Source organism: Canis lupus, chromosome 31 (genome assembly GCF_011100685.1).
Source record: "Canis lupus familiaris isolate Mischka breed German Shepherd chromosome 31, alternate assembly UU_Cfam_GSD_1.0, whole genome shotgun sequence".
Lineage (NCBI taxonomy): Eukaryota > Metazoa > Chordata > Mammalia > Carnivora > Canidae > Canis > Canis lupus.
The window spans coordinates 33,970,379-33,983,904 of NC_049252.1; the positions used below are offsets into that span (position 1 = coordinate 33,970,379).

The following is a 13,526-nucleotide window of genomic DNA, read 5'->3' on the forward strand; positions in this document are numbered from 1 at the left end:
GGATAAGGACATTGTCCTACATAATCACAATACCATGACCACACCCAGGAAAACAAACAACCTTTCAAGGCTATCTACCAAGCAGGGTATATTCAAATTTCTCCAATTGCCTTAAATTGTCTTGTATAGCCTAAATACATACATACATACATATATATATTTATATATTTATATATATTTAAAGATTTTATTTTTAAGTAATCTTTACACTCAACATGGGGTTCAAACTCACAACCCTGAGATCAAGAGTCACATGCTCTACCAACTGAGCCAGGCAGGAGCCGCAGTATAGCATATATATACATGTATTTTTATTTATCTATTTGAGAGAGCACGAGAGTACAAGCAGGGGGAGCAGCAGGCAGAGGGAGAAGCAGGCTTCCTGCTGAGCAGGGAGCCTGATGAGGGTCTCGGGCTCCATTCCAGGACCCTGGGATCATGCAGACACTTAACTGACAAAACCACCCAGATGCCATATATATATAATATATATAGATATATAGATATATTTGTGTGTGTATATATATGTGTGTGTATGTGTGTGTGTGTGTGTGCATAAGCCACCCAGTCTATGATATTTTTGTTATAGCCACCTAAATGGACTGAGACAACAATCTTCTCCCAGCCTGGCCCACATTTTGCTTAATCAAAATCCCAGTGGGAGCTTTGCGCAGTGGCAGTATCGTAGCCAATGAGGTTTATCCGAGGCGCGATTATTGCTAATTGAAAATCCCGGTGGGAGAATGGGAGAAAGTTTTGAAAATCATATATCTGATAAAGGATTAATATCCAAAATACAGTAGAGAGAATTCCTAGAACTCAACAATAAACAACAAACAACCCCATTCAAAAATGGGCAAAGGACTTAGACATTTTCCCAAAGAAGATACACAAATGGTCAATGAACACATGAAAAGATCACTCGACATCAGTGATCATTGGGGAAACACAAACCAAAACAATGAAATTGGGGCATCTGGCTGGCTCAGTCTGTAGAGCATGAGACCCTTGATCTCAGGGTCATGAGTTCAAGCCCCATGTTGGGTGCAGAGCCTACTTTAAAAAAACTATGTAAAATAACTACCCCGTATCCATTAGGATGTCTACTATTAAAAAAATCATAAATATCAAGTATTTATGAGGATGGGGAGAAATTAGAACCCTTGCGATTGTTGGTGGGAATGTAAATTGGTGCAGCTGTGGAAAACAGTAGTAGGGTCCTCAAAAAATTAAACATAGCATTGCCATATGATCCAGCAACTCCACTACTAGGTATATACCCCAAATAATTGAAAGCAGGGATTTGAAAAGATATTTGTGCACTGATGTTCCTAGCAGCACTATTTACAATAGTGAAAAAATGAAAGCAACCTCAGTGTCCATGAGCAGATGAAGGGATAAACCAAATGTGGAATACTATTCAGCCTTAAAATGAAAGGAAATTTCTGACACATGCTACAATAGGGATGAATCTTGCAGACATTGTGCTAAGTGAAATAAGCCAGGTGCAGAAGGACAAACTGCATGACTTCAATTATGTAAGGCACTTAGAGTAGTCAAAATCACAGAGACAGAAAGTAGAATGATGGTTGTCAGGGGCTGGGAGTAAGGGGGAAGGGAAGTTACTGTTTAATAGGTATAAAGTTTTGGGATTTTTTAATTAAAAAATTATGGAGATGGACTCTGTTGGTGGTTGTACAACATTAGGAAAGCATTTAACACCACTGAGCTGTACACTTGAAAATGGCTTAAATAGTAAAATTTATGTTACGCATATTTTACAATAATCCAGTGGGCTTTTTTGTAGATACTGACAAATTGATTCTAAAATGTATATGTAAAAGCAAGGGAACTAAAATAACCAAAACAATTTTGAAAAAAGAAATAAGTTGGGGGCTCCTGGCTGGCTCAGGTGGTGGAGCATTAGACTCTCAATCTCAAGGTTGTAAATTCCAGCCCCACGTTGGATGTAAAAATTACTTCAAAATAAAATCTTAAAAAAGAAGGAAGAAAAGGAAGATGGAGGATTTATATCACCTGATTTCAAAACTCGAAATAAATTGTAGTAATTGAGAGAGTCTGGTACTGGTGAAAGAATAGACACAGAGATCAATGAAACAGTAGAGTCTAGAAACATGCATTACAAATATAGCCAAATGGCTTTTGACAAAGATGCAAAAGAAATTCAATGGAGCAAGGATAGTCTTCAAAACCAGTGCTTCAGGGATCCCTAGGTGGCGTAGCGGTTTGGCGCCTGCATTTGGCCCAGGGCGTGATCCTGGAGACCCAGGATCGAATCCCACATCGGGCTCCCGGTGTATGGAGCCTGCTTCTCCCTCTGCCTATGTCTCTGCCTCTCTCTCTCTCTCTCTGTGACTATCATAAAAATTAAAAAAAAAAAAAAACCTTCTTATTAAAAAAACAAAAAAAAAAAACAGTGCTTCAGCAGTTGGATATCACTATATTAAAATACCTCGTATCATAAATAAAAACTAACACAGAATGGAAATAAGACCTGTATAGAAACCTAAACCTATAAATCTTCTGAGAGGAAATCTTTATATTCTACAGTTAGGCAAATATTTCATAAATACAAAACAAAAAGTATTATCCATAAAAAGAAGCTGATACATCAAGCTTTTTATTATTTATTGCTACATAACAAATTATCCAAAACTTAGTGGCTTAAAACAATGCATATTTATTATCTCACCAGTGAGACACCAGTGTCTGTACATCAGAAACCCAGCTCTGGCTTAGCTAGATCCTGTCTCAGAGTCATTCTCTCTTTCAAGGCTCCAATCAAAGTATTGGCCAGGGCTGAAGTCTCATCTGAAGGAATAACTGGGGAAGAATCCATTCCAGGCCCATGTGGTTTTCTGGCAGAGTCGGTTCCTGGAGGGCTCTTTGACTGAGAGTTTCAGTCCCTAGCTGCTCTTGGCCCAAGGCTGTCCTCAGTTTCTTCACATGTGGGTCTTCAGCACAGCTGCTTGCTTCACCAAATTGTACATGCCAAGAAGGCAATAAGTTCTACTAGCAAGACAGAAATGACAATCTTTGTAACATAATCCCAAAGTGCTATCCCATCTCTTTGCTGCATTTTATTGGTCAGAAATAAGTAACAGGGGGCTCCTGGGTGGCTCAGTTGGTTAAGCACCCAACTCTTGGGTTTCAGCTCAGGTCTTAATCTCAGGGTCTTGGGATCAAGCCCTGCATTGGACTTCCCACTCAGCAGGGGAGTCTGCTTGTCTCTCTCTCTTCACTCCTTCCCTGCTCACTCTCTCTTTCTCTCTCTCTCAAATAAATAAATAAATCTTAAAAATAGAAACAAGTAACAGATCCTGCCCACCCTCAGGGACGGAGGATTGCACAACAGCATGACTGTGATCACTGGGGCCATCTCAATGTCTGCCCACCCCAGATTTTACAAAAAATTTAAAATCTCTGCTCTTTGAAATACACTGTTAATCAAATGAAAAGACAAGCCACAGACTGAGATGAAATACTTGTGAAACACATGTCTGATACAGGACTTGTATCCTGAATATATAAAGAACACCTGAAACTCAATGATAAGTAAACAAATAACCAATTGTTTAAATAGATGAAAGGGTAATTCGATACTTCACCAAGAATGACAAAGAAGTACATATAAAGAGATGTTCAACATCACTGATCATTAAGAAAATTCAAACTAGGGATCCCTGGGTGGCGCAGCGGTTTGGCGCCTACCTTTGGCCCAGGGCGCGATCTTGGAGCCCCGGGATCGAATCCCACGTCGAGCTCCCGGTGCATGGAGCCTGCTTCTCCCTGTGTCTCTCTCTGCCTCTCTCTCTCTCTCTCTCTCTGTGTGACTATCATAAATAATAAATAAAAAAAATTAAAAAAAAAAGAAAATTCAAACTAAAAAAAAAAAGAAAAGAAAAAGAAAATTCAAACTAAAACCACAGGGGGATACCACTACACTCATAAGTAGTAGGACTGAATTAAAAAAAAAAACTAATTATAGAAAATGACAGCAAGTATGTAGAACAACTGGAATTCTCATATATTGATGGTGGGAATACCAAATGATACAGCCATTGTGAAATACAACTTGGCAATTTCTCACACAAATATGCATTATATTCAGAAAGGGGTCAATTCAGGCCTGAGCTGCTCAATATTAGCATATTCCAAGGTGTTTAGAACACCTTGTTCCAGCTCTTGGGAGATAACCTCTGAGTCTTTGGAATATCCTGCTTGATAATAATGTCTTTGTGTGTGTTGGCTGTGGACCACACCAGAGAGTTTATGCTAATAATGTGATTTATGATGAACACTCTCTCTTGTGTGCTTCAGGCTTTAGCCAAATTGTATTAGTTTGACTTCTGGGAGACTAGGGTCTGAGAGGCTGAGGAGAGTCACATGGGCACCACATGTCTACATGATTGACCCCCAATAAAATACCCTGGACATCCAGGCTTAAGTGAGCTTCCCTGGTTGGCAATACTTTGCACATGTTGTCACACAGCAGTGCTGGAAGAATTAAGGGCTACCTGTGAGACTCCCCTGGAGAGTCTGGGAAAGGACAACTGGAAGCTGGAGCCTGGTTTCCCCCAGACTCTGCCCCATATGCCTTTTCTGTTGCTGGTTTTCATCCATGTTTTGCTGTAATAAAATCCAACCATGAGTATAGCAGCTTTTCTGAATCCTGTGGGTCCTTCCAGTGAGTCATCAAGCTTGAGGGTCATATTGGGTACCACCAATGTCTTGGGGACCATTGGCCCATCTTTGTCATGCTTAGTTTGAAAACATGAAAATGTATCTTCTCTCAAAAACCTATGTGTGAGTATTTATAAGAGTCTTAGTGATGAAATCTTTAAAAACTGGAAACAACCAACAAAAAGGCCCTTCAACTTGTGAATGGAGTACAGCCATATAATGTACTCAGTGGTAAAGAGGAACAAACTGGTGAGGGGCTCCTGGGTGGCTCAGTAGTTGAGCATCTTACTCTTGGTTTTAGCTCAGGTCATGACCTCGGGGTCCTGGGATCGAGCCCCTGTTGGGCTCTCTGCTCGGTGGGGAGTCTGCTTGAGATTCTCTCTCTCCTCCTCTCCCTCTGCTCCTCCTCTTGTTCATTCTCTCTCTCTCTCTCTCTCTCTCAAATAAATGAATAAATAACTCTTTAAAAAAAAAGGAATGAATAGGTGAGACACTCAACAACTTGGATGAGCCTCAAGAACACAAAGTGAAAGAAGCCAAACTCAACAGGCTACATATTTAATGATTCCATATATAGAATATGACTTTTTTACAAAGGCAGAACTATAGAGACAGAGAACAGATCAGAGGTTTCCAGGAGCTGAGGGTGGGAGGAGCGGTCATCTACAAAGTAGCATGAGGGGACTTTTTGAAATATTCCGTGTCTTCAGTGATTATCTGACTGCATGTGTTCGTCAAAACTCATCAAACCAATTGCTAAAAATAAGTGAATTTTATTGTATGAAAATGATACAGTAAACATGGTTTTTAAAAAATAGTAAGGAGTTGGAAATTTGGGGAAATTTAATAGCCTAGAGATTAGCCAAAGGATTTTTCTCCTGCCTCTGGACTGTGACACTTTACTGCATGACATTAGGTTATAATGTCGATTTCAGTCTTCTGTTTGTGAGATTTTTTTCTTTTTCTTATGTTTTAGCAGATTTGTTCCACTATACTTTCCTGACTTTTAAATTTGATTTGCATAAAAGAATATATGTAATATAGATGTAAGTTATGAAGCCCCATATTAAAATCAACTCCTCTGAACACACCTTCCAAAGAATTAGAACATTGTACACTTTGTATACAATGTCTTATTCCTGGATTGGCCCCCAGGAGGACTCATTGACCTGAACCATATGTTTATCAGACACTTGCTTTGTTCTTTATATATAGGTTTACTAGACATATAGGATTCCTTCAATAAAATACAGTTTAATTTCCTTGGTCTTGAATTTTGTAAAAATGGGATCATACCCATGTATTTATTATATCAGCTTGGATCTCTCCAGAAAACTAAAGTCCACTCTGTGGTTCAAATGAGGAGATTGTATTGAAGGAACTCCAAGTTGTGAGCAAAACTGAAGGAACCAACAAAGGATATTGGGGCTCCCAGAGACCAGCATCAGTGGAAAGCCATTACCCTCTAGATCTTTTGGGGCAAGGGAGCAAACCTCTCACCAGATCCAGTGAGAGCCAGACAACTGGATGAGGAGCTGGAGCTGTAGAAGTTATCACAGCCACTGCCAGAAGCACTGAGAGAAATACTCCAACTGTCTCTCTTCGTGCCCTGTGATGTCCTGCTGCCAGTCCCATTGGAGGAAGCTAGCGGAAATCCAGCTGCAGAAAAGGCACCTATGCTATAATCCACAGACTGAGAATTTGTGGACACAGGGCAGAGCAAAGAAGCACAGGTAATGGTCTGGGTAGGCGGTTGGAAGCAAATAAAGGAAAGCTCAACTATCTTTGTCAACATTTTTTCACTCATTACAGTACTGTCTTAGGTGCATCCCTGTTGTTGTAATGGCTGTGGCTCACTCATTTTTTTAAAAAAGATTTTATTTATTTATTCATGAGAGACACACAGAGAGAGGCAGAGCCATAGGCAGAGGGAGAAGCAGGTTCCCTGAGGGAAGCTCAGTGCGGGACTCGATCCCAGGATCACAACCTGAGGCAAAGGCACCCAGGCGCCCCTCTCACTCATTTTTAAGTACTGTTTAATATGCCCTTGGATAGATATCCATAAAGTAGTCCATTCTCTTGTGGATGGACATCTGCTTCTAGTTTTTACTGCTATGAACAAGGAATGCTGCTGTGAAGATTTCTGTGATAAAGTGTGGAGGGTGAACTTCACCAAAGTGGGAAGTATCATGTGTTTTTTATTAGCTTTCCTGGGGAACAAGTGACCCAGTCAGGTTGCCCCATCTCACTCCAGAGCAACTTGTTTTGTTTTTCATGGTGGTCAAACTCACCTAACACAAAGTTTACCATCTTAACTATTTTGGGTGTGCAGTTCAGTGGCATTATGTGCATTCACAAGGAAAATTATTGCATATTTGTGAAACTAAACAGCTAGTTGCATAATTTTTAAGTCAAGATTTCTTCCACAAACTTTACATATATAATATGTTCCATTTGTCACAATCTCTTGATATATTTATGAGAAAGGCACACACAGTTCTTGGTGGAATTTACTTGAGTATGAGAAGACAATTTTTGAGGTTAAGAAAAAAATCTCTCTTAAAAGATTTCAATTTTTTAGAGCGGTTTTCTGTTCACAGCAAAATTAAGCAGAAGTGGTAGAGATTTCCCATATCTCCCCTTTCCCAGAAAGCTACAGCCTCCCCTACTATCAGCATCCCCCACCAGAGTGGCACTTTTATTATAGCCCATGAGTCTTCATTGACACATCACAGTCACCCAAAGTCCGTGGTTGATATTAGGGGTCTCCCTTGGTGTTTCACAATCTGTGGGTTTCCACAAATATTTATATATTATGACATATACTACCCATCATAGACTAGTTTCACTGCCCTAACAATCCTCTGTGCTCTGACTGTTCATCCCTCCTTCCCTCACAAAGGTTTTTATTTTCATGTTAATATTAAAGGTCCATGGGATCCCTGGGTGGTGCAGCAGTTTGGCGCCTGCCTTTGGCCCAGGGCGCGATCCTGGAGACCCGGGATCGAATCCCATGTCGGGCTCTGGGTGCATGGAGCCTGCTTCTCCCTCTGCCTGTGTCTCTGCCTCTCTCTCTCTCTCTCTCTCTGTGTGACTATCATAAAAAAAATATATATATATATATTAAAGGTCCATGTTGGGCCACCTGGGTGGCTTGGTGGTTGAGTGTCTACCTTTGACTTGGGTCATGATCCCAGGGTCCTGGGATCGAGTCCCACACTGGGCTCCCTGAGGGTTGCCTGCTTCTCCCTCTGCCTGTGTCTCTGCCTCTCTCTCTCTGTCTCTCATGAATAAATAAATAAATCTTTTAAAAAATAAAAAAATAAAGGTCCATGTAAAGGAGGTCTTGGGCCTACAAAGCAGGATTTGACGTAGTTGATTTAACCAATCCCCTACTGGGAGACACTGGGCTCTTACCAATTTGCACCATTGCAAACAATTCTGCTAGGATCACCTTCATCTTTTCCTCTTGGTGCTCTCTTGAGTTTCTCTGGGGTAAGCACTAAAAATGGCATTGCTAGGACATGGGAAATACTACATTTTAATTTAATAGGTACTGCTGAATTCCTCAGTTGTTTCTTAAAATGTCTAGAATGGTTAGATCAGCGGCATACTATAATATTGTAGTCATTCTCCGGGGCCTTGGAGATTGAAAAGCATGTTTGGGCAGGTGTCCCTAAAATACGCAATTTAGGTCATGTCTCTCCCAAAACTGCTTGAGTAACCAGTGCACAAATCTTTCATTTGATTCATTTAGCAAGTATTTGTTGAGTGTCCATTATGTGCTGGTGCTGTTCTAACCTCAGAGGATAAAGAAGTTGAAAACAAGACGTGTTTCTTTCAGTCAGGAGGTGGGTATTCTCACCGCTAAGAGTTTGTTAGAAAGCTCTGGACAATCCCTGATCCATAACTCAATACATGTGTGTTCATGCTGGTCTGGCTTTGAACAAGATAACTTTTCTTGATTATCTATCTGACTGAAACATACAGTTTTCCTACTAATAAGAGCCAAATTTTTACCTTTCTAAAAATATATCATCTCCAATTTTGTCCAGTGCTACAGAAACTCAAAATTGTGCTATGTTTATCCAAAAGAGATGAAAACACATACACATAAAAAACCCCTTTGTACCAGAATGTTCATGGCAGCTTTATTCATAATGCCAAAAATAGGACCATCCCAGCTTCCCACCAATAGGAGAATGGATAAACAAATCATGGTATATTCAGACGTTCGATTCCTACTCAGCAATACCAAGGAATGAACAACTGATCACACAATAACATGGATGAATCTCAAAAACATGATTTGGAGTGAAAGAAGCCTGATTCCAGAGTAAATATCATGTGATTCCATTTTTAGGAAGTTCTAGAATAGGCGCAACTGAGCCACGGTGGAAAAGGCAAGGCTATGGGTGGGGGCAGGAAAGGAGAAGAAGGGGCACGAAGGCATCTATGGGGTGACGATGAGTCTCCAAGTCTTGATGGGGCATGGGTTACGCAGGTGTGGCTCATCAAACAGTACACTTGCGATCTGTAAATTTCATCAGATGCAAATTTTACCTCAAAAGAAAAAAATAGAACCATAAGCAAATATTGAGCTCTAACTATTAACGTCCATGCTGTAGCATTAGGGGGAAGTGTACTGATGTCTGCAAGTTCCTTTGCAATAAATGAAAAAAGGAAGACGAACTGATGGATAGATGGAGTGGGAAGAGGGACAGAACAATATGGAGTAAAGCAAATTTAGTGAAAATATAAATTGTAAAATCTGCATGGTGGGTATTAGGTTCTCCCTAAAATTTCTCAATTTTTGGAGCACCTGGGTAGCTCTGTCGCTGAAGCATCTGCCTTTGGCTCAGGTCATGATCTCAGGGTCTCAGGATCGAGCCCTGCGTGGGGCTCCCTGCTCCGGAGGTGCCCGGAGGTGGAGGCCCTAGCGGAGACTCAGCAGGAACCCAGAAGGAAAGGCCCAACTCTGACTTCAGCCCAGTGACGTTCATCTTGGACATCTGACCTCCAGACTAATGCCCACCCCACGACCATCAGATTAAGATAATAAGCGTGTGTTGTTGTAAGCCCTCAAAGCTGTGGCAATTTGTTCTAGCAGGTAGGGTTAGCTTTTAACAACGTAAACCAGGGCACATTGATCCCCTGTTGAAAACCCTCCAATGCCTTCCCATCACATCCAGAATAAAATCCAAACTCTTTACAGCCTGGTTCCTACCCCCATCTTTCTCCTTGACCCCTACTTCTCTCCCTAACCCTGTTTAGTCTGTCTCACTTCCTTGACCAAACCCCAGCTCACTTCTACCACAGGGCCTTTGCACTTGCCACTTCCTCTGATCAGAACGCTCTCCCTGCAGTGTTTTGTAAGGTTGGCTCCTTTTCCTGTTCTGAAATGACACTGCCCCAAAACAGTGTTCCCTAAACACACTCTCCGAGATAATACTGCTCCAGTTTCTCACCTTTCTTTTTTTTAAGCTTTCTTCATATCTTCATAACACAACTTCCTGAAATTATATCCGTGCATATTTTAATTTGTCTCTTGGTTGCCTCCAGAGTAGGATGTAAGGTCCGAGGGGGCAGGATGTTTGTTCCCTGCAGTATCTCTAGTGCCTGGGCCACGCACACAGACCGTCCTGGTACCTACACGCGAAAGAACAAATGTACAGACTCTCCCTTCCCACACTGATCCCACACTGTTGTCCTATCAACGACCCTCCCACTGATGCATCGGTTTCCATGCCTGCTTCCTGGCACAGTTGGGAATAAATCAGCTAAAAGTTCCCAAACCGGTCACAAACTAAGTGAAAACGGACCTCTGTTCTAAAGTATCTCCCCTACAGCACCGGCTGGAGTTTTGTTTTGTTTTCTAAATTATCTTTGGAGATTCAAATGCCTCACCTTATCCTCATCAAGCCCTTTCACACGGTTAGAGCCATCCAAATGGGGGGTGTCTTGTGGAGGCCTGCTGGGAACAGGACTCCTAAAACGACGATTATGTCTGGAAGGCTTTGGTCCAAGGCCATTCTTGCCAGCTGTAAACGGAGTCTCCGGAATCAAAAGGAGCTCACAGCTCTACTTAAGATCGAAGGGGTTGGGGATCCCCAGGTGGCTCAGCGGTTGAGCACCTGCCTTCAGCCCAGGGTGTGATCCTGGAGTCCTGGGATCGAGTCCCACATCGGGCTCCCTGCATGGAGCCTGCTTCTCCCTCTGCTTCTCTCTCTCCCTGTGTCTCTCATGAATGAATAAAATAAAATCTTAAAAAAAAAAAAAAGATCGAAGGTGTTTATGCTCGAGATGAAACTGAATTCTATCTCGGCAAGCGATGTGCTTGTGTGTACAAAGCAAAGAACAACACAGAAACTCCTGGTGGCAAACCAAGCAAAACCAGAGTGATCTGGGGAAAAGTAACTCGTGCTCATGGAAACAGTGGCGTGGTTCGTGCCAAATTCCGAAGTGACCTCCCTGCGAAAGCCATTGGCCACAGAATCCGTGTGATGCTGTACCCCTCAAGGATTTAAACTTAGTGAAAAGCAAATAAATAAAAGTGTACATTTGTTCTCTCTCCTTTTTTTAAAGATTTTATTTATTTATTCATGAGAGACACACACAGAGGCAGAGCCACAGGCAGAGGGATAAGCAGGCTCCACGCAGGGAGCCCGATGTGGGACTCGATCCCAGGACTCCAGGATCACACCCTGGGCTGAAGGCAGGTGCTCAACCACTGAGCCACCCAGGGATCCCCCAGATTTGTTCTCTTGAAAAAAAATAAATAAATGGAGGCTGTCGTTCTCTGTGAAAGGGGTTTTTCTTGGGGAGTGGGGTGGGATTCAGACCAGGGTGGAGGAGAGAGGGAGAGCTCGGGACCGGAAGGGCCTGGGATGGATTCTGGTCAAGCCCCTTCTCCTTGAATTCTCCCCAGCTCATCGTCCTCAACGTGGTCACAGATACTTGGGGACTTCTTCCCAGACCTGCCATCCCAACGGAACCGGGACGGAGCTGAGGGCTCAGATGTCCACAACGTGGCACGTTTGGTTGTCCTGCAAACCCTTCTGCAGCACGCTGGTCCCCTTCCCCCCGCAGGCCCGGCCCGTCAAGAGCTGACGGTAAGATCTTTTTCAGAAACTTCCTCAGCGTAGCGGGGTGTCGGGGCTGTTGCTGGAACACGGGATCTCCCATCACCGGGGGCGCAGGGCCCATCCTGGGCCCGGGACTCTGCTGCCTTCAACCTGGCTACTCTCATTCTTGGCCATCGCGGAGTGGGGGAAAGGCTGGGAGTTGAAAACACCCCAGAGAAGGTCCTAAAAAGCTCCAATTCGGGTCAGGACCTCCAGATCCCAGGACGGATGTGTCTGATTTGCCCCCAAATGGGAACCTCGGTCGCTTAACCATTTTTTTGGACAATTTTTAGCTCAGCCCTGAACTGAAAAACCCTGACCTGGATTTCTTTTCCTCTCCTTGGTTGCAATTTTTTTAAACGAAATTACGATATGCTTATTTTAACAATTTCAGATCATACAGACATAATTAAAAGTCAAATGCCCTCTTGAACCGTGGCTCTTCTCTTTGAATCGCAATCCCTCGGGGGAGCCACGGTCAACATTTTCCAAGTGCCCTTCTCTCGAGCTCAGCAAATACATCAAGACAACGGAATTATGTTGTGCATGTTGTTCTGCAACCAGCATTTCTTACTTACCCATGTGTTCTGGGTTTTCTTCCATGGAAACATATACAAGTCCAGCGTCTTTTTAGTGCTGTTTGGTAGTAAGGGTCGATGATGATGTAATATAATCTATTGTTGGACATGGGGCACTTACAAATTATATTACATGGAATATGCTTGCACATACATCCTTACACAATTGTAATCTTCTAATGCATAGACTCTTAGAAAATAAATTATTAGGTCAAAGCATGTATTGATCAGGGTTTTCCAGGGAAAGAGAATAGGATATGTAATATATAGAGGTTTATTTTAAGAAATTGGCTCATGTGATTTATGGAGGCTGGTGGGTCCGAAACCTGCAGTTCAAGTCTGAAGGCCGTCTGCTATGGAATTCCCTCTTTGCTTCAGAAAGGTCAGTCTCGGGATCCCTGGGTGGCGCAGCGGTTTGGCGCCTGCCTTTGGCCTAGGGCGCGATCCTGGAGACCCGGGATCGAATCCCACATCGGGCTCCCGGTGCATGGAGCCTGCTTCTCCCTCTGCCTATGTCTCTGCCTCTCTCTCTTTCTCTCTCTGTGACTATCATAAATAAATAAAATAAAAATAAAAAAATAAAAAAATAAAAAAATAAAAAGAAAGGTCAGTCTCTTTGTTCAATCCAAGTCTTCAACTGATTGGATGAGGCCCACCCACATTATGGGGGACAAGTCGCTTTACTCTAAGTCCACAAATTTAAATGTTCATCTTATCCCAAACACCTTCACAGAAATATCTGGGATAAATAATGCTTGACAACAGATGTCACCATGAACCAGCCACATTAGCATGTAAAATTAACTATCACAAAGGATATGTTCACTTAAATTTTTGATAAGTACTACCAAATTGCCCTCTAAAAAGGTCATTTCCAGTTGACATGTCCACGCAGCAAATGGATAAGCATGCCTTTTAATCCTCGTCCTTACCGACATGAAATATTATCATTTCTTTACATTTTTACCAATCCAATAGGCAGAAATGGCACCTCTTTTTATTTGCACTCCTCTCAAATGCAGTTAAAACTATTTTTAAAATTTTTATTTTATTTTTTAATGTTTTAAAAGATTTTTATTTATGATAGACACACACAGAGAGAGAGAGAGAGAGAGAGAGG

General features: G+C 42.2%; 1 protein-coding gene and 1 pseudogene across 1 annotated transcript; both read left to right on the forward strand.

The window, feature by feature from the left end:
* Positions 1-662: 662 nt before the first annotated feature.
* On the forward strand, positions 663-775 carry LOC119867112 (annotated as a pseudogene).
* Positions 776-8,412: 7,637 nt separating this feature from the next.
* On the forward strand, positions 8,413-11,325 carry LOC100685290 (60S ribosomal protein L35a-like). The gene is made up of 2 exons (XM_038581149.1): positions 8,413-10,803; positions 10,986-11,325. Exons 1-2 carry the CDS (start codon positions 10,603-10,605, stop codon positions 11,229-11,231), a joined length of 447 nt encoding a protein of 148 aa, XP_038437077.1. The 5' UTR covers positions 8,413-10,602; the 3' UTR covers positions 11,232-11,325.
* Positions 11,326-13,526: the final 2,201 nt, after the last annotated feature.

Excerpts from the sequence above, each read along its gene's own strand:
- LOC100685290 (XM_038581149.1), top strand. The coding sequence starts at position 10,603 with ATGCCTCACCTTATCCTCATCAAGCCCTTTCACACGGTTAGAGCCATC. Across the intron at positions 10,804-10,985 it reads CTCTACTTAAGATCGAAGGG|ATCGAAGGTGTTTATGCTCG; the intron begins GTTGGGGATCCC and ends AAAAAAAAAAAG.